The 14,392-nt window shown below is 53.7% G+C and overlaps 7 protein-coding genes across 7 annotated transcripts; 3 read left to right on the forward strand and 4 right to left on the reverse strand.

Annotated features, from left to right (window-relative positions):
• The first annotated feature begins 47 nt into the window (after nucleotides 1–47).
• Nucleotides 48–1,814, forward strand: EV422DRAFT_579389 (WD40-repeat-containing domain protein). The gene is made up of 2 exons (XM_053073316.1): nucleotides 48–135; nucleotides 207–1,814. Exon 2 carries the CDS (start codon nucleotides 227–229, stop codon nucleotides 1,688–1,690), a length of 1,464 nt encoding a protein of 487 aa, XP_052924190.1. The 5' UTR covers nucleotides 48–135; nucleotides 207–226; the 3' UTR covers nucleotides 1,691–1,814.
• A 138-nt stretch (nucleotides 1,815–1,952) lies between these two features.
• EV422DRAFT_534308 (acyl-CoA dehydrogenase/oxidase) lies at nucleotides 1,953–4,394 on the reverse strand. The gene is made up of 8 exons (XM_053070658.1): nucleotides 4,087–4,394; nucleotides 3,939–4,011; nucleotides 3,763–3,870; nucleotides 3,150–3,692; nucleotides 2,971–3,082; nucleotides 2,617–2,908; nucleotides 2,363–2,551; nucleotides 1,953–2,298 (listed from the first exon to the last, which is right to left on the reverse strand). Exons 1-8 carry the CDS (start codon nucleotides 4,186–4,188, stop codon nucleotides 2,161–2,163), a joined length of 1,557 nt encoding a protein of 518 aa, XP_052924191.1. The 5' UTR covers nucleotides 4,189–4,394; the 3' UTR covers nucleotides 1,953–2,160.
• Nucleotides 4,395–4,430: 36 nt separating this feature from the next.
• EV422DRAFT_107315 (lung seven transmembrane receptor-domain-containing protein) lies at nucleotides 4,431–6,812 on the reverse strand. The gene is made up of 8 exons (XM_053064564.1): nucleotides 6,171–6,812; nucleotides 5,952–6,098; nucleotides 5,831–5,867; nucleotides 5,697–5,771; nucleotides 5,428–5,631; nucleotides 5,295–5,360; nucleotides 5,158–5,219; nucleotides 4,431–5,091 (listed from the first exon to the last, which is right to left on the reverse strand). Exons 1-8 carry the CDS (start codon nucleotides 6,726–6,728, stop codon nucleotides 4,627–4,629), a joined length of 1,614 nt encoding a protein of 537 aa, XP_052924192.1. The 5' UTR covers nucleotides 6,729–6,812; the 3' UTR covers nucleotides 4,431–4,626.
• A 1,272-nt stretch (nucleotides 6,813–8,084) lies between these two features.
• EV422DRAFT_507403 (acyl-CoA dehydrogenase/oxidase) lies at nucleotides 8,085–9,555 on the forward strand (the record flags this gene model as incomplete). Its single annotated transcript, XM_053068660.1, has 3 exons — nucleotides 8,085–8,159; nucleotides 8,246–9,350; nucleotides 9,437–9,555. The coding sequence occupies 3 exons, from the start codon at nucleotides 8,085–8,087 to the stop codon at nucleotides 9,553–9,555; spliced, it is 1,299 nt and encodes a 432-aa protein (XP_052924193.1).
• Nucleotides 9,556–9,740: 185 nt separating this feature from the next.
• Nucleotides 9,741–11,488, reverse strand: EV422DRAFT_568749 (uncharacterized protein; the record flags this gene model as incomplete). Its single annotated transcript, XM_053072680.1, has 5 exons — nucleotides 9,741–9,911; nucleotides 9,989–10,697; nucleotides 10,771–11,034; nucleotides 11,102–11,260; nucleotides 11,328–11,488. The coding sequence occupies 5 exons, from the start codon at nucleotides 11,486–11,488 to the stop codon at nucleotides 9,741–9,743; spliced, it is 1,464 nt and encodes a 487-aa protein (XP_052924194.1).
• A 412-nt stretch (nucleotides 11,489–11,900) lies between these two features.
• On the reverse strand, nucleotides 11,901–12,794 carry EV422DRAFT_534312 (uncharacterized protein). The gene has a single exon (XM_053070659.1). The coding sequence runs from the start codon at nucleotides 12,604–12,606 to the stop codon at nucleotides 11,983–11,985; it is 624 nt and encodes a 207-aa protein (XP_052924195.1). The 5' UTR covers nucleotides 12,607–12,794; the 3' UTR covers nucleotides 11,901–11,982.
• Nucleotides 12,766–14,357, forward strand: EV422DRAFT_107467 (Metallo-dependent phosphatase-like protein). The gene is made up of 5 exons (XM_053064566.1): nucleotides 12,766–13,510; nucleotides 13,602–13,674; nucleotides 13,752–13,950; nucleotides 14,026–14,094; nucleotides 14,167–14,357. The coding sequence occupies exons 1-5, from the start codon at nucleotides 12,871–12,873 to the stop codon at nucleotides 14,290–14,292; spliced, it is 1,107 nt and encodes a 368-aa protein (XP_052924196.1). The 5' UTR covers nucleotides 12,766–12,870; the 3' UTR covers nucleotides 14,293–14,357.
• The last annotated feature ends 35 nt before the right edge of the window (nucleotides 14,358–14,392 follow it).

The following is a 14,392-nucleotide window of genomic DNA, read 5'->3' on the forward strand; positions in this document are numbered from 1 at the left end:
GTCCCGCTTTAGATAATAGATTTTGAGCTTGTCTGCACGGTTTTCGTCTTGTTTTTTCGACGTTCACATAACTGGGATTCCTTGCGAAAAACATGGTATATATATACAAGACGCCGTGAAGCACATATCCGAAAGGTACGTATGGTAGCCGTCGGCCGCGCTCTTATCGGTGGTTATTTGCTAACACCTGCGTTCCCTCCTCCCAGATTGCCACAGTTTCAAGAGAATGACCACCGACGCCCCTCACCTATTCCGCATAATAGTGGGAACCTACGAGCGTCTGCTCTACGGTTGCGACGTACAGAAGCAGTCGGCTGAGGCAGATAGCTCAGTGAACACCGTCACCGTGACACCAGTCTTCATCTATCCCGCACACATTTCGTGTATAAAAGCAGCCGCTGCCTCCAACCGCTTCCTCGCCACGGGCTCCACCGACGAACACATCAAGCTCTACGACCTCCGCATTCGAAAAGAAGTCGGAACACTCATGCACCATTCGGGGACCACTACCAGTTTACAATTCTACAAAAAGACGCACTTGTTTACAGCCAGCGAGGACGGCACTATTGCGATTGTGAGGACGAGCGATTGGGAGGTGCTAAAGACGCTCGATGGGCACAAACGTGCCGTGAACTGGATCGATGTGCATCCTTCCGGGAAAGTGCTGTTGAGTGTCGGTGGGGACGGGACGATGAAATGCTGGGATCTAGCGAAAGGCGCTTGCGCCTACTCGATGAAATTGCCGAAAGTTGGGGACCGGGTCAAATGGAGCCCAAGTGGCTCGCATTACGCCATCTTGATGGGCAATTTGGTCCACGTGCACGCCGTGGAGGACGCCGAACTGGTCGGAAAGGTTGAGAGTGTGGGGAGGATAAATGCGATCGTGTTTACCACGATACGGAATCCGGAAAAGCCTACCGAGACGTTGGAGGTGATTGTAACGGGAAGCGAGGATAGGTCCTTAGGCGTGTACGCTCCGACCGGCACGCCGCTTTTCCGATGGAACAGTGGCCATGGGAACCGTATTAAAGATATTGACGCGTACGTCGCCGGAGACGCCGAGGCCACCACTTACGTCGTGTCCTGTTCGTCGGATGGTGGGGTGAGAGTATGGGATCTCGCCAATGTTCGCACCCAGTTACCCGCCATCAAACACTCGACCACCGAAGAGTCTTCCACCACAATAAAAGTGACCGCACGATTGAATCTCCCGGAAGCCACGCCTATCGGGGAGTACATCGCCGCACGGTCCCGCCTCACGTGTCTCACAATCGCGTCCCCTGCTGAACCTACTCGTCGAGGAACCGCATCACAAGCAAGTAAAGCAAGCGCTGATCAGGCAGCAGACGGCAACCGGTCGGAAGCGGAATCAGACTATGACGACCCGACCACCGCCAAGCCAACTGTTACCGTCTCCTTTGGCGATGCGAAGGACACGCCGAAGGACGATGATACATCGAAAGTTGTGAAGAATCTAAAGAAGAGGAAGGAGGCGCCGTCAACCTCGCCGGCGGATCAACAACCGAACAAAAAGAGGGGCCCCAAGCCAGTCAAAAAAGGCAAGGGCAAGGATGCGGCTGGTGCCGGTGCTGGGGCTGGTGGAGAGGGGAAAGGAAAGCCGGCTGCTAAAGGGAAAGGGAAGGAAGCTGCCCTTGCCAAGTTTCAGAAACGGCAGGAGGCCAAAAAGTAGTGCCTAGTTACGTAGACTTGAATAATTCCAGGCCGTTCACCCTGATCCCGATGTAAATTTAGCATATGTAATTTAAAAGCACTGTTCATCTCCAAAACCTCAATTCGAACCCGTCTAGAAAGAAGAAACCCTCAATCAAGGCTGGCACAAATCTGAAAAAGAAGCAACAGGTCGAGAACCGGGGCCGCTCGGGGTGCGTTCTCCGGAAATTCAGGCCTGCACGAAACAAATCTCGCCTATTTATGCTTTCATGAATCGCAATCCATTCTCTGCATCATTTCTCCGAAAGTTAATGGCCTGGAAATCTGGTAACGACAACTCCATCAAGTATATGCAAAGCACCGCGATAGAAATCAAATACAAACATGAATGCTGGCTCATGTTGACAACTCTACTTATTTATTCGCTCAAGCTCAAAAGGTAAGTCCCCGTCGCCCACATTCTCACAGACACACGGCGAAGACACCTATCTAAAGCTTGGCGTCTGTAGGGTAGAAGCGCATTGCTTGACGTACACCCAGATCAGCCATAATCTCTTCACTTCCCCCCAAGATAGAAGCAAACTTGAAGGTCCGTTGGAAACCCTCCATCAACCTTCCCATTCCAGTCTGAATTGTTAAAGAACTCCAGTTAGCGATGCTTTCAGACGCTCGACCCACATCCAGGGCATACCTTTGTGATGGCGCGTCCTCCGAAGATCTGGCAGCCTTCGTCAGAGATGTCGGTGGCGACGCGGGTACACCGCAGCTTGAGCAGGGCGATGGGTCCTCCAAGCTTCACTGATGCCTCCTTATAGTCCATCTTTGTCATCTGGTATGTCATGTTCTCGAGCCAATGGTGTACCGACTCTACTTCGGAAATCTGTTTGACGTGTCAGTAAGAAGGCATACTTCAAAAACAAGTAAGGTGGTAGGTTGAGTACGAACCATCTTTGCAAGTTTTGCCCTGATGACAGGCTGCTCAATGAGAGGCTTGCCGAACACCATACGCTGCTGAGTCCACTTGAAGCACTCTTCGACTACCATACGCATGCCCCGGGTCACGCCAGCGACGATGAACCAACGCTCGTGGTTGAAGTTGAACATGATGACTTGGAATCCTCCACCCTCCTTGCCGAGAAGGTTCTCGACCGGGACCTTTACGTTCTCAAATGTGATGTACGCAGTACCTGCCGCGGCTGAGTAAGACGTCTTGATTTGCTTCGTTTCCACTCCCTCACTATGAATGGAAGAGATTTTAGTACCCGATGAAAACGAATGATGAAGGGAGGGAGATTGTACCTTCGCTCAATCAAAAGCATGGAGATTCCACCAGGTCCGTCGCCGGTGCGTACGGCTGTCGAGAAGTAGTCCGATTGTTTTCCATTGGTAATCCACTTTTTGGTTCCGTTGACTAGAGGATACCGCGTAAGTCATTTGCCATCTGGAAGAACATGCAACACCTCGGGCGATTGTCTTACCGATGTAGAACTTTCCACAAGGAGACTTCCTTGCCGTTGTTGCGATCGCCGCCACATCACTTCCAGCGGTGGCTTCCGTGATAGCCAGACAGATTCGCTTCTTCCCGGTGAGGACCTCCCTGACGACCTTTTCCTTGACCTCTTTCCTGGCAAAGTGCATGACAGGAGGCAGTCCAATGACCATTCCCGTGCCGAGAGAGTCCTGGTATCCAGGAAGACCGACACCACCGGCCTCCTCATGCGCGATCTGCTCGTGGAAGTAGTCGAACTCCTCCGGCTTGACTCCTCCCGGTAGGTTGAAGCCCTTCAAGTGCGGGCCGGGACCCATACGGCACGCAAGGATGCCAGCGGCGCCCAACTTCGCAAAAGTCTCATCATCCGCGGCTTCACCGGCTTCCTCCTTCATCGGTGCGTCGGGCAGGATCTCTTCGTCGAAGAACTTGCGGAGGGCGGCACGGAACTTGAAATGGGACTCCGTGTAGTATGGAGAGTAGAATCCTTGCCATGCAACGGGCTCGGCATATGGGACTTTGCTGATGTCGCCTGTGGTGAGATAAGGATTTTAAGACCGGACGTTGATGGACAAACTTCCCTAATCCGCCACCCAACGCACCTGGCTTGGCCATAGCGATCTTCTGCTTGTGGCCAGCGATGCGGCCGATCTCATACTTCGGGCCGAGTCGCGTGAGAACCGCTTGACGATGAAGACCATAGAACTCCTCTGAGGAACACAAACGGCATGAGCAAAAGAAGACTGGCAAAACTTGGAACAACGCACTATAAACTCACGCGTGGCGTCTTTCCCAGCGACGTCCAACAGCACAGTCAAACCGCCGGGGTGAAGATCAGCGAAGCGGGTCAGCTGGTAAGGGAGCGCAGCATGTCGTCAGTATGAATACGACTGAGTGACGGTAGAATTTCCCAAATTGGAACTCACATCGTAGACCACGCCGTCGATGATGATCCACAGCGATTCTTCCGTGTTATGCGAAGCGACATCTTGGACGCTGAACTCCTTCAGTTCCTTTGTAGGGGCCATTTTCGCTATGCTTCCTTCTGAGTTCTTGAGGATATAGAGGTGATGGTTATCGTCGTGCAAGGCGTGTAGGAAGTATGTATGATCTCTTGAGTGCGGCGTCGAGTTTTCCCACGCCGTTTATGAGAAGCCCCTGCAGCGAAAGCAGCGAGACGCGGATGCGCAGGTGGGGTCGCTTTCTGAATCTTGGAGGTCACGCGTCGATCGGCGTCGACCCTGACATGTGCTTCATCGCCAACCGCTGCCGCGGCATACTCAAAGGTTGACGCTGGCCGACGGCCGCACGTCCATGATTTTACAGTACAGCAGGTCCGCGGTAAAATGTCCGTGCAAGTCCACAGTCTGCCACTTCAAAAGTTGCACAGCGCATGTTGGATCACGGTGCTAATGTGACCTGCATCATGCAAGAAACCTGCCATTATGATATCCCATTTGTACGCGCTATTGCATCTTGTCATCCCCTCTCCTCGGCGTTTGCCGATTATGCTCTGGCGATGACCGCTTCGGTGAATCCGGCACATTTTCTTCCACCCAGTTCATGATGTCCTCATCATCCCCGTCCTCTAATATCTCTCCCGCCAGTATATCATCCTCATCCTCGTCATCAAACGCCCCGCCTCCAAACCCTCCCTCCTCCTCATCCCTCGCCACTGGCGGGACCTTTCTCAGATTCAGGTTCTGTCCCGCGACAGGCCCGTCGCCGGCTATCCTGAAATCTGACTCGTAGTCGTCTTGCGCTAACTCATCTAGCCCGTATCTCTGGTTGTTCTCCGTGGGCCGCCATAGGATGCAGAGACCGAGGAAGACGCTAAGATAGAGGAGGTTCGTCCAGCCGTCTAGCATGAACCACCGGACTTGCCAGTGTTTGGCCATCCAAGAGAGACTGTCGCTGTTCAAGAAGAATATCTGGAGCGTAAAACGTTAGCGCTGGTTGCTGATGGATCGGAGGCGCCTTTGGTTAATGATTCGTACCGTGTCTACGATGAACATAATGAGGATCACTCCTATCGAGCACGCTAGTATCCTCCAGAGTGCTGTTAAGGGCCAAAACAGTAAGCAAAGTGATCCCATCGCAAGGCCCGGTCTCTAGTAGGCATACACCAACTTACTTCGATACATCTGCAGCTTCACATTCTGCCTCCTCGTTTCCAGATGTTCCATTGTCCGGGTGATCGCTATAATACGATTGCTGAGGTTGAGTGCTCGCATCTCCCAGCCTTCGTCCTAACAAATCTCGCATACCATTCAGCGTCCAGAAGTAAAAGACGGTCATCGTTGTCGATAGGGGCATGACGCAGAACAAGAGCACCCAGATGGTCACGTCCCGCACGACCAAGGAGCTGGTGGCATAAATCACTCCGCATACGAAGTGCACGATGGTGAAGTAGATGCACTTCTTCATGGTACTGCCTAGAGTCGGTCTCACCACTCCGTAGCCGAGTGCAACTGGGGAAGGCGAGAGCTCAGTCTACGCATTTTACAGCCGGTATGGCGTTTAAGTTCCCACTTACCAATCAGGAGCATGAAGAAAGAGATACTATTACGTCCAGCGTTCAGTATCACAGAGGCAACCAAGAGACCGGCCGCTGCAGGGGGAGTTAGAATTATATCAATCGACCAATGCGTTCAGCCATTGCGAACTCACAGCTTCGTCCCAGCCTGTTGTAATCCTCGAAAAAGCCCTAAAGATTGTAAGCGAGATCAGCGCCGTCATGCCGAAGGCTTCCATTTGGGAGTTCTGCAGTAGGTCTGCAGTCCCGACATACATAGTTGAAAGCCATCTCGAGCGTCAGGAAGATAGTGACACCCGAGATGTAGTGCTGGACCGGCAGCAGATCTCGCCAATTCCAGAATGAAAGCAGCATCCATGCAACCCCGATGAAGAGATACACGATACTCAGCACACCATAGAACTTTGGATACGCATTTGGTTGTTAGCAAATGGTAAACTTCGAAGGACCCGTCAGATGGGAAGAGTGGCTTACTGGAAGCTTTGGATATTCGACGCCCGGCAGTGCACCCACAGCGGATTGCAATGTGATTCCCAGAACAAAAACGTGATCGCGATCCTCCGTGGACTGTGCCATTACGCAATAGAACCCGGTACGGGGCACTTGATAGACGAACGGCTCCGATGTCTTCGCCGGCTCCGTCGCATTAACGACGTAAAGCTCGTTCACGTAGTTCTTGGCGTCATTCTTTACCAGCCATTTTTCGCGGTCCGCCTCTACGCACAGCCCTTGGTCAATCGCATTCTTCCCACACCATAACCCCCGCCCCGTCTCGTCCAGCTGTATCGCATCGCTTTGATACTCGTAGACAAGGAGGGCAAATGTTTCTCCATTTGGTATGTCGTTGAACTTGACAGTTATCGTTCCATTATGGTTATCGCCAGGGGCGCCCCACATCCCCCAACATTGCGGTGTATCATCCGTATACAGGCTGTCGTCGTAGGCGAATACTGGGATGATGCAATAGAGGAGACCCAGAAGGAGTAATGCTATTCGGAAGCGAGTTGACGATGATCTCCGAGAACTGTGCATCCTGGCGGTGGACTTGGGTCTTTTTCCGCCCAATGGCGTCTACTGTAGATATAGCGACCTAGAAGGACGTCGCTCAACGTCTTGGGAGTCCTGATCTTACTGTACTGGGAGTCCTAGTAAGGACGAGGTCTACTGTACTGTACGAGCAGCTGTGGAGTGCTGCCCATGGTCAAATGTTCCCAAACTGAAAACGTGGGCTGGACGCGGTGACGAAGAGACGGGGGCTCTGGCTTGTGCCTTGTTCACGTGCGCGAAGTTCGAACAGACTTTGCCCAGGCACTAATAACTGTGAGTACCTCGACCCTGCCTGTCGCTCGTCTCTCCGTAACTCGCATACCGATTCCCTATTTTCGTAAGGACTGGGGCGCTTGTCATGCATATTTCAAGATGTCCAAGATGCCCTACGCATACTCTTTCTCTACTGTCCCAGACTCCAAGCTCACTCGGGGTGCCACCGGGGAAAGGGAGGCCGTGAACAAGGATGGTGGGAGTACTTGGTGGGAGTACCTGGGTTCCGCCAGTTGGGGCAGATGCCACAATTGTGAAGGCTCCGTTTGCTGCCAATCTTAGGCTGGCGTTCGGTACATCAAGAGGTGGAGACCCAGAGGTCATCCTCATCAACATTGTTGAGGTTGACATTGACGTCAAAGTGGTCCCCACGGTAACAGTAATGGCAAAGGGTGTGGTGTCCCCTTCCTTGTGACGGCGGAACCATGTTCTTCCATGATTGCACTTGCGCCATGTCATCCGGGAATTCGCTGCGTTTGTCAGGTATACCGGCGTCCGCATCCTCATACCCACAACAAGTGTGATGACATTGAAAGTGCCTCTCTCACTTATGATGAGTACCGTTGCTCCCACGACAGCCAGCTGATGAGCACAGCGGGGTGTGGGCATTGCGATATATGAGCCATCCCAGCAAATTGCGACCGCACTCCCTCCTTCCACAGAATGTGAACCTATACCTTATGTACATTGTGGGTGGTACTCCTGCCGAAGTGACGAAGTCCAAGCTTTGCAAGTCAAGAGGCAGTCAGGGTACGTCGAAGGAGAGCTGAGCGTCGATAAATCCGCCAGCGCCCCCGCAGCGAAGGCGGACTGTGTGTCATGGCGGCCCTTCATGTGAAACGTCACATCAGCTGGAGCCTCTTGTGGGACGGCCGCGTCTTCTTGGTCTCTCTTCCGCGGTCCAGAAACGCAACGCGACTTCCGCCCGCTTTGACAGGCCCAGCATAAACAGACCTACTGCATGTACTTAAAAGACCAGCTGGGTCACCCTTTGCCTTGCTGGCATTCTCAAGTCAAACCTGGTGTAGCGGTTCTGAATTCCCGTTCCTTCGCACGAATACACTGGCCATGTCCGCGACAACGTTTTTCCAGCTAGGGGACCGCGCCCAGAAGCTCAAGAAGATCTTGGAGGACTTTGTCGAGGTACAGTACGATTGGCTTGGAAACTGGTGTGATTGAGAGCGAGACCGAAGGGAAATGTGAACTCACACCGTACTTCCGTTGCGAAGTTCGAATGCATCCCTGCAGACGAAGTCTACCTCTCCAGCCGCGGAAAGGAAGGATCGGCGGACAGGTGGAAAGTCATCCCACCCCTGCTGGAGCATCTGAAGAGCCGAGCAAAGTCTCTGGGACTGTGGAACCTCTTCCTTCCTAGCTACTACCCCGAAAGTCCCGGTTTGACCAACCTCGAATATGGCGTGCTCTGTGAGGTCATGGGCCGGTCGCACACGGCTCCTGAGGCGTGCAACTGCGGCGCGCCAGACACGGGCAACATGGAGGTGTTTGCGAAATATGGGTCTGCCGAGCAAAAGAAGCGATGGCTGGTGCCCTTGATGGAAGGGAAGATCCGCTCAGCGTTCGCAATGACGGAGCCGGCAGTGGCATCATCTGATGCGACGAATATCGAGACGTCCATCGTCAGGCAGGGCAACGAGTACGTCGTCAACGGCCGCAAATGGTGGATCTCAGGAGCCGGCGATCCTCGCTGCGCTGTCTACCTCGTCATGGGTAAGAACGACCCGGATAACAACAACAAGCACAAGCAGCAGAGCGTCATCATCGTACCCGCCAACACTCCCGGTGTGACTATCGTCAGGCCCATGACGGTGTTCGGCTACGACGATGCCCCGCACGGACACATGGAGATGGTATTCAAGGATGTGCGTGTCCCTCTCGAGAATATGGTGTTGGGCGAAGGTCGCGGGTTTGAGATCATCCAGGGCCGTCTGGGTCCTGGTCGGATCCACCACTGCATGCGAAACATTGGCGTCGCCGAACGCGCCCTCGAGTTCCACTTGTTGCGCATCACCGACCCTGCTCGCAAGGCGTTTGGCAAGACCCTTTCCCAACACGGCAAACAGTCCTTTGATATCGCACAGAGTAGGATGGAGATCGACCAGGCGCGATTGCTGGTGCTGCAGGCGGCACATACCATGGATTTGCATGGCCCAAAGGCGGCTATGAACGAGATTGCTATGGCTAAGGTGATTGTGCCCAGCATGACCACGCGGGTGATCGACCGTGCTATTCAGGCACATGGAGCTGGAGGTGTGGGACAGGATTTCCCATTGGCTTGGATGTACGCTACCACCCGGACATTGAGGATAGCAGATGGTGAGGACTGATAGTGATACGCTGGCTGGCATTTCAATCCACGCCAATCCTAACCCTCACTGACCGTTCCTCAATCTCCATCACAGGCCCAGACGAAGTTCACACGATCCAAATCGCTAAGAACGAGCTCCGCAAAGTACAGGCCCTCAGAGAGAAGCACCACAAGCAAGAGGAGGCCGAAAAGAAGTTTGCACCCAAACTGTGATTTGCGTGATGAATAACATCCGAGACTCGCCGGCCCTTCCTTCCTACTTTCCACCGCTTCGCTATATGCATGAAAACTATGTACATAATATCTGCAAAATTGACTGATTCAACACATCCCCTCTTCATTTATCCTGCAAGTGACGTCGCACCGTAGCCCGCGATGCTACGTGAGAAAGATGGACGTCATATCTCGAGATCCTCATCGCCACTGTCGTCCCCGTCGCGATCATGATCACGGTCCCCATCGTAGTAATCACGTTCGTCTGCGGTATGTTTCTGCTTGTTGCGTGATGTGTCGGCGAATATGCCTGAGTAGTCGCGGACGTCGGCGTATGTGTCTTCTGCGTCGTCGGCCTGATGCGGGGAAAAGCATGGTTGTCATTTCGAAATCCAACCACCGCCGTTACCAATGCGCACTCATCCCGCCATACCTGCCGTCCGTCGACATCATACAACTTATCCAACCCCGGCGGAATCACATCCATCTGCACACTCGGCGCATGCTCAATTTCCCTCAAATACTCCCTAACCTTCTCCCTAATCCCATCCAACTTCTGCCTCGTATTCGTATCCTCCGCATTCGGATCTACAATTGGCGCATGCAGCTGGTAATCCGGCCCATAGTAGCTCATGTACAAGTTGCCCGGCAATTCGTTCTCGAGGTCGGTGTCGGTGAGCACGCTGGTCTCGTACGTCCATGCCCGTGCCACGTTGCGGATGGTGTACCCGCCGCCGCCGAGGACAAGCATGGGGACTTTGAACGATTTCATGAATTTGACGCATTCGCCGTGTCCGCGGATACTGAGGTTGAACGAGCCCAGCCGATCAGAAGCTAATGAGTCCGCCCCGCATTGGAGGACCACGGCGCCTGGCCTAAACATAGTCATCACGTCGGTCATGACGCTACGAAAGATGTATGCGTAGGATTCGTCGTTGATAAATTCGGTGAGGGGTACGTTGACGGCGTAGTTGCGTCCTGCCGCGCAGCCTTTTTCTTCTATTGAGCCTGTGCCGGGGAAGAAGTGGCCGTCGTAGCGGTGGAAGGAGACGGTCATGACGCGGTTGGAGCGGTAGAAGGCTTCTTGAACGCCGTCGCCGTGGTGGACGTCAATGTCGACGTAGAGGACGCGTGGGAACTCCCTATTGTAGGTGGTTGAGATGATGTTCAGCTCCACCAACTCTAGTCGATAGTCTCGAACATCCCTCGACTCACCTCAGCAATTCACATATCCCCAAAACAATATCATTCACATAACAGAACCCCGACGCCTCCCACTTCTTCGCATGATGCAAGCCGCCCGACCAGTTGACCGCAATATCCGCCGTTCCCGCGACCAACTTCCGCGCAGCGTCTATTGACGCGCCTGAATACATCGAGCAGAAGTCCCATAGGCCGTCGAACACCGGACAATCTTCGACCCCGACGTTGTAGCGACGCAGGCATTGCTCGTACATGTAAAAGTTATCTGGCGTTACTCTGCATGTTTGGGAAGAGGTCAGTCCGCCGCGAACATCCGATCGGGTGCATACTACATTCACCGCACCTCCTGAGAAACTCCACATAGTCCGCCGAATGGAAGTACTTGATCTCCTCTTCAGACGCATTCCTCGCCCTGAAATTCAGCATCTTCTTCTCCAGCCCGTAGGACACGACCAGGTTGTGTGTTAAGGATAATCGCGCTGGTTTCATTGGATGTCCCTCCCTTTGGTCAAAGAAACGCAATATCAGCGATGCTAATCCTGATGATCCCTTCCCGCGCTCTCTCGTACCCGTAATGGTAACTCCCTGCCTCCTCGTGGAAGAAGTATGCCACTGTTTCCTTGCTGTGTGGCCCGACCGACCGCTTCAAGTCCGCGTCGAGAGGCGGCATGGAAAATGCCTTATATGGAGAAATCTCGCTCTCCATCGCGGCATAGTTTCGTTTCGACATTTGTTGTTATGATTCCGTTCTCCGATTCCCTTCTCCAGCTCCCTTCTCCCTCTATGGAATAAGATTCGATTGCTTCGTTTCTATAGTATTCAGACCGTTATCCAGAGCTCTAAACCGCACGGAACTTCTAAGTTTGACCGTGTCGCTAGCTACAAGACAAAACGGTCCGAAACCTATATGATATATAGTGGTCTTTTAAGAGAAGCCGTCCTCTGTTCGGGTATGAATTGCGAACTGCGAACTGCGAAATGTCCACTGCCAACTCGGCGAACAAGCAGGCCGCCGGTTCCTTCAGACGCGCCGCCACGCGTGAGAATCCCGTCGACCGGCACGACCTAGACATGAACATCACAACGGATACCACTTATTCGAGCGAAGCATCACCTCGCCTTCCCCAATGATTTTACAAGAGTTCACATTGTATGATGCTCGATATTTTGATTCCCAAAAAACACCCAAAAAAGGCTTGCCGCATTCCGGCTCTGGAGCGGTTCTCATGTCTCCCCTTCATTTTCACAAGGATTATCGTCTCCACCACATTCTTTCTGCCTCCACAGCACCCGATCCTTCCCCCTCACCACCCTATACACCACATGTTTAGCCCCAAACGATTCCCACACGAGGTACATCACTATCGTCGCCAGGATGAACCCCACGATGAGCACTATCCCGTTCTCCCTCGACGTTGGTGTGAGCGATACGCGTCGCTTCATGTTGCGAATAGCTGACAGCGAATAGCTCGACATTTTCCGCAACAGTGTTGGGTGTCGCGTTCCTCCGGGTGTTACTACTGCGGACGAAAGATCAGATGCCGATCCGACTCGAGAGGATGAGGCAGAGGCCGAGGGGCTAATATCCGGTGAGTTGGTGTTGCTCGCACCATTGGGACGTTGTCGTAACAGGCCTTCGTTTTCGCCGGCTATCGACACGCTGCGGGCAGTGGCGCTGGTTATGCCGTTTGGCTGACGAGTGGTAGCGTGATTGGCGCTGCTTCTGTTGCTGTTGGCGTTGGAGTTCGCGGGCGGTGAGCTTGGAACTCCGCCATCTTCGTCTTCGCTACTGATGTCTTCTCGCAGGTTTGTGTAGATGGAGGTTGGAGAATTGGCTCTTTTGGGCATGGTCTTCGCGTGGGACTCAGGTAACGACGGTCGGTGTTCGCAGTGTTCGCAGAGGTTTGAGTGCGGAGGGTATGTTTCGTTCCGGCGACTGATGAGGCAAACAACACTTCTCAGGAAGGAGAGAAAGCACGAGCGTGGGAGGAGAGGGGTTTGAACGTGTTGTGACAAACGCGTCGCCGCTGCCGTTGGAGACTCCATGGACCATGATCCAGCAGACCCAGGCGTCCAGCGCAATCGAAGATCCTTCACACACACACACATACAATGGCGGATACACCGGCCACCGATAGGGCAGAGAAACGACGCCGCCGGCAGGGCGCAAAGGCTCTCAATCCCGCAGCCGCGCCAACGCCGGCAGACGCCCCAGAACCCGCCGCAAGGCGAAACGGCTGGCCCGTTCCGAACCCTTTCTCAGTTCTTTTCTTCGTTTTTCTCGTCTCCTATCTTGTTTGGAAGATAAAGAAGGAGTACGCAGAAGACGACATCTTCAGAACGACGCAATCGACATCGGCGGAAGCCGCCCCGTCAGCGGCTGTCACGACGCCAGGCGCTCCCATTCTGACCGACCGTATCGTCGCAATCGGAGATCTGCACGGCGACTACCCAAACGCACTCTCCGTCTTTCAAATGGCGGGTCTAGCAGACACAGATGGGAACTGGGTAGGCAACAAATCCATCCTCGTGCAGACGGGTGACATCGTCGATCGCGGGCCGGACACGATGAAGTTGTACGTCTTCATCCGCCGACTGACGAAGCAGGCCGCTGAGGCTGGCGGGAGGGTCGTGCCGCTGTTGGGGAACCATGAGGTGATGAATATGATGGAGGATTTCAGATATGTAGCGAACGAGGACGTGGAGAGCTTTGGAGGCATGCCTCAGAGGAAAGAGGCGTGGAGCAAGGATGGTGGGTGTCGTATGGACGGACGCGTTATGTCGTGGATCATAGGGGGCATGAGGTCGGATTGCTAAAGGCCGCCTTGGTTGGACATTCTCAGGATGGCTGGGGAGGTATTTGCGGACGTGGGATATCACAGCTATCGTCAACGGGACAGTGTTCCTTCACGGCGGGTGAGTCAAGCGCAACTTCTCGATTCCGCCATTTGTTCTCCCCGCTTATGCCATCTAACATGTGCCCCCTCTCGCAGTCTCCATCCCACATGGGCCGCACAAGGGATTGACGCCCTCAACAAAGCCGCCCGAACAGCTCTTACCACTAGAACCCCACATGAGCTCTGGGGCGTGAAGCTATTTCAAGGCGACGGGCCGCTTTGGTACCGCGGGTACGCTAACGACGATGAGAAGGTGGTCTGCGACACGCTTGATACCGCTTTGGGCATGGTCAATGTACGTTTTGGCGCTCATGGGTCCGGTTACCTGCCTGCGTTGGACGGTCTTAACAACAGTCCTTCATTTTATTAGGCCACGCGGATGGTCATCGGCCACACACCACAACTAACAGGGGAGATCCTTTCACGGTGTAACAACAAGGTGAGGCGAAGGAAAAACCACTTCCTTGATGTGATCCCACAACTGACCTCGGTTCCACCATACACTATCCAGGTCCACGTTGTCGATGTTGGGATCTCGAGCGTGTATGGAGGAAACAAGGCGGCGCTGGAGATCTCCGGCAATCGTGTGGTTGCGATCTATCCCGGAAAGCGGGTCCTGATTACTGATGAGGAATGAGCGGGATTGAAAGAATTTGAAGGGCGATTTCTGTATATGGTTGAGGACGATCTCATGTAGCGTGAGAGCGGCATTGACGTTATCGGACGCACTGCACCGC

The sequence above is a fragment of the Fimicolochytrium jonesii genome, assembly GCF_025526975.1.
Source record: "Fimicolochytrium jonesii strain JEL569 chromosome Unknown EV422scaffold_17, whole genome shotgun sequence".
NCBI classification, from domain to species: Eukaryota; Fungi; Chytridiomycota; class Chytridiomycetes; order Spizellomycetales; family Powellomycetaceae; genus Fimicolochytrium; species Fimicolochytrium jonesii.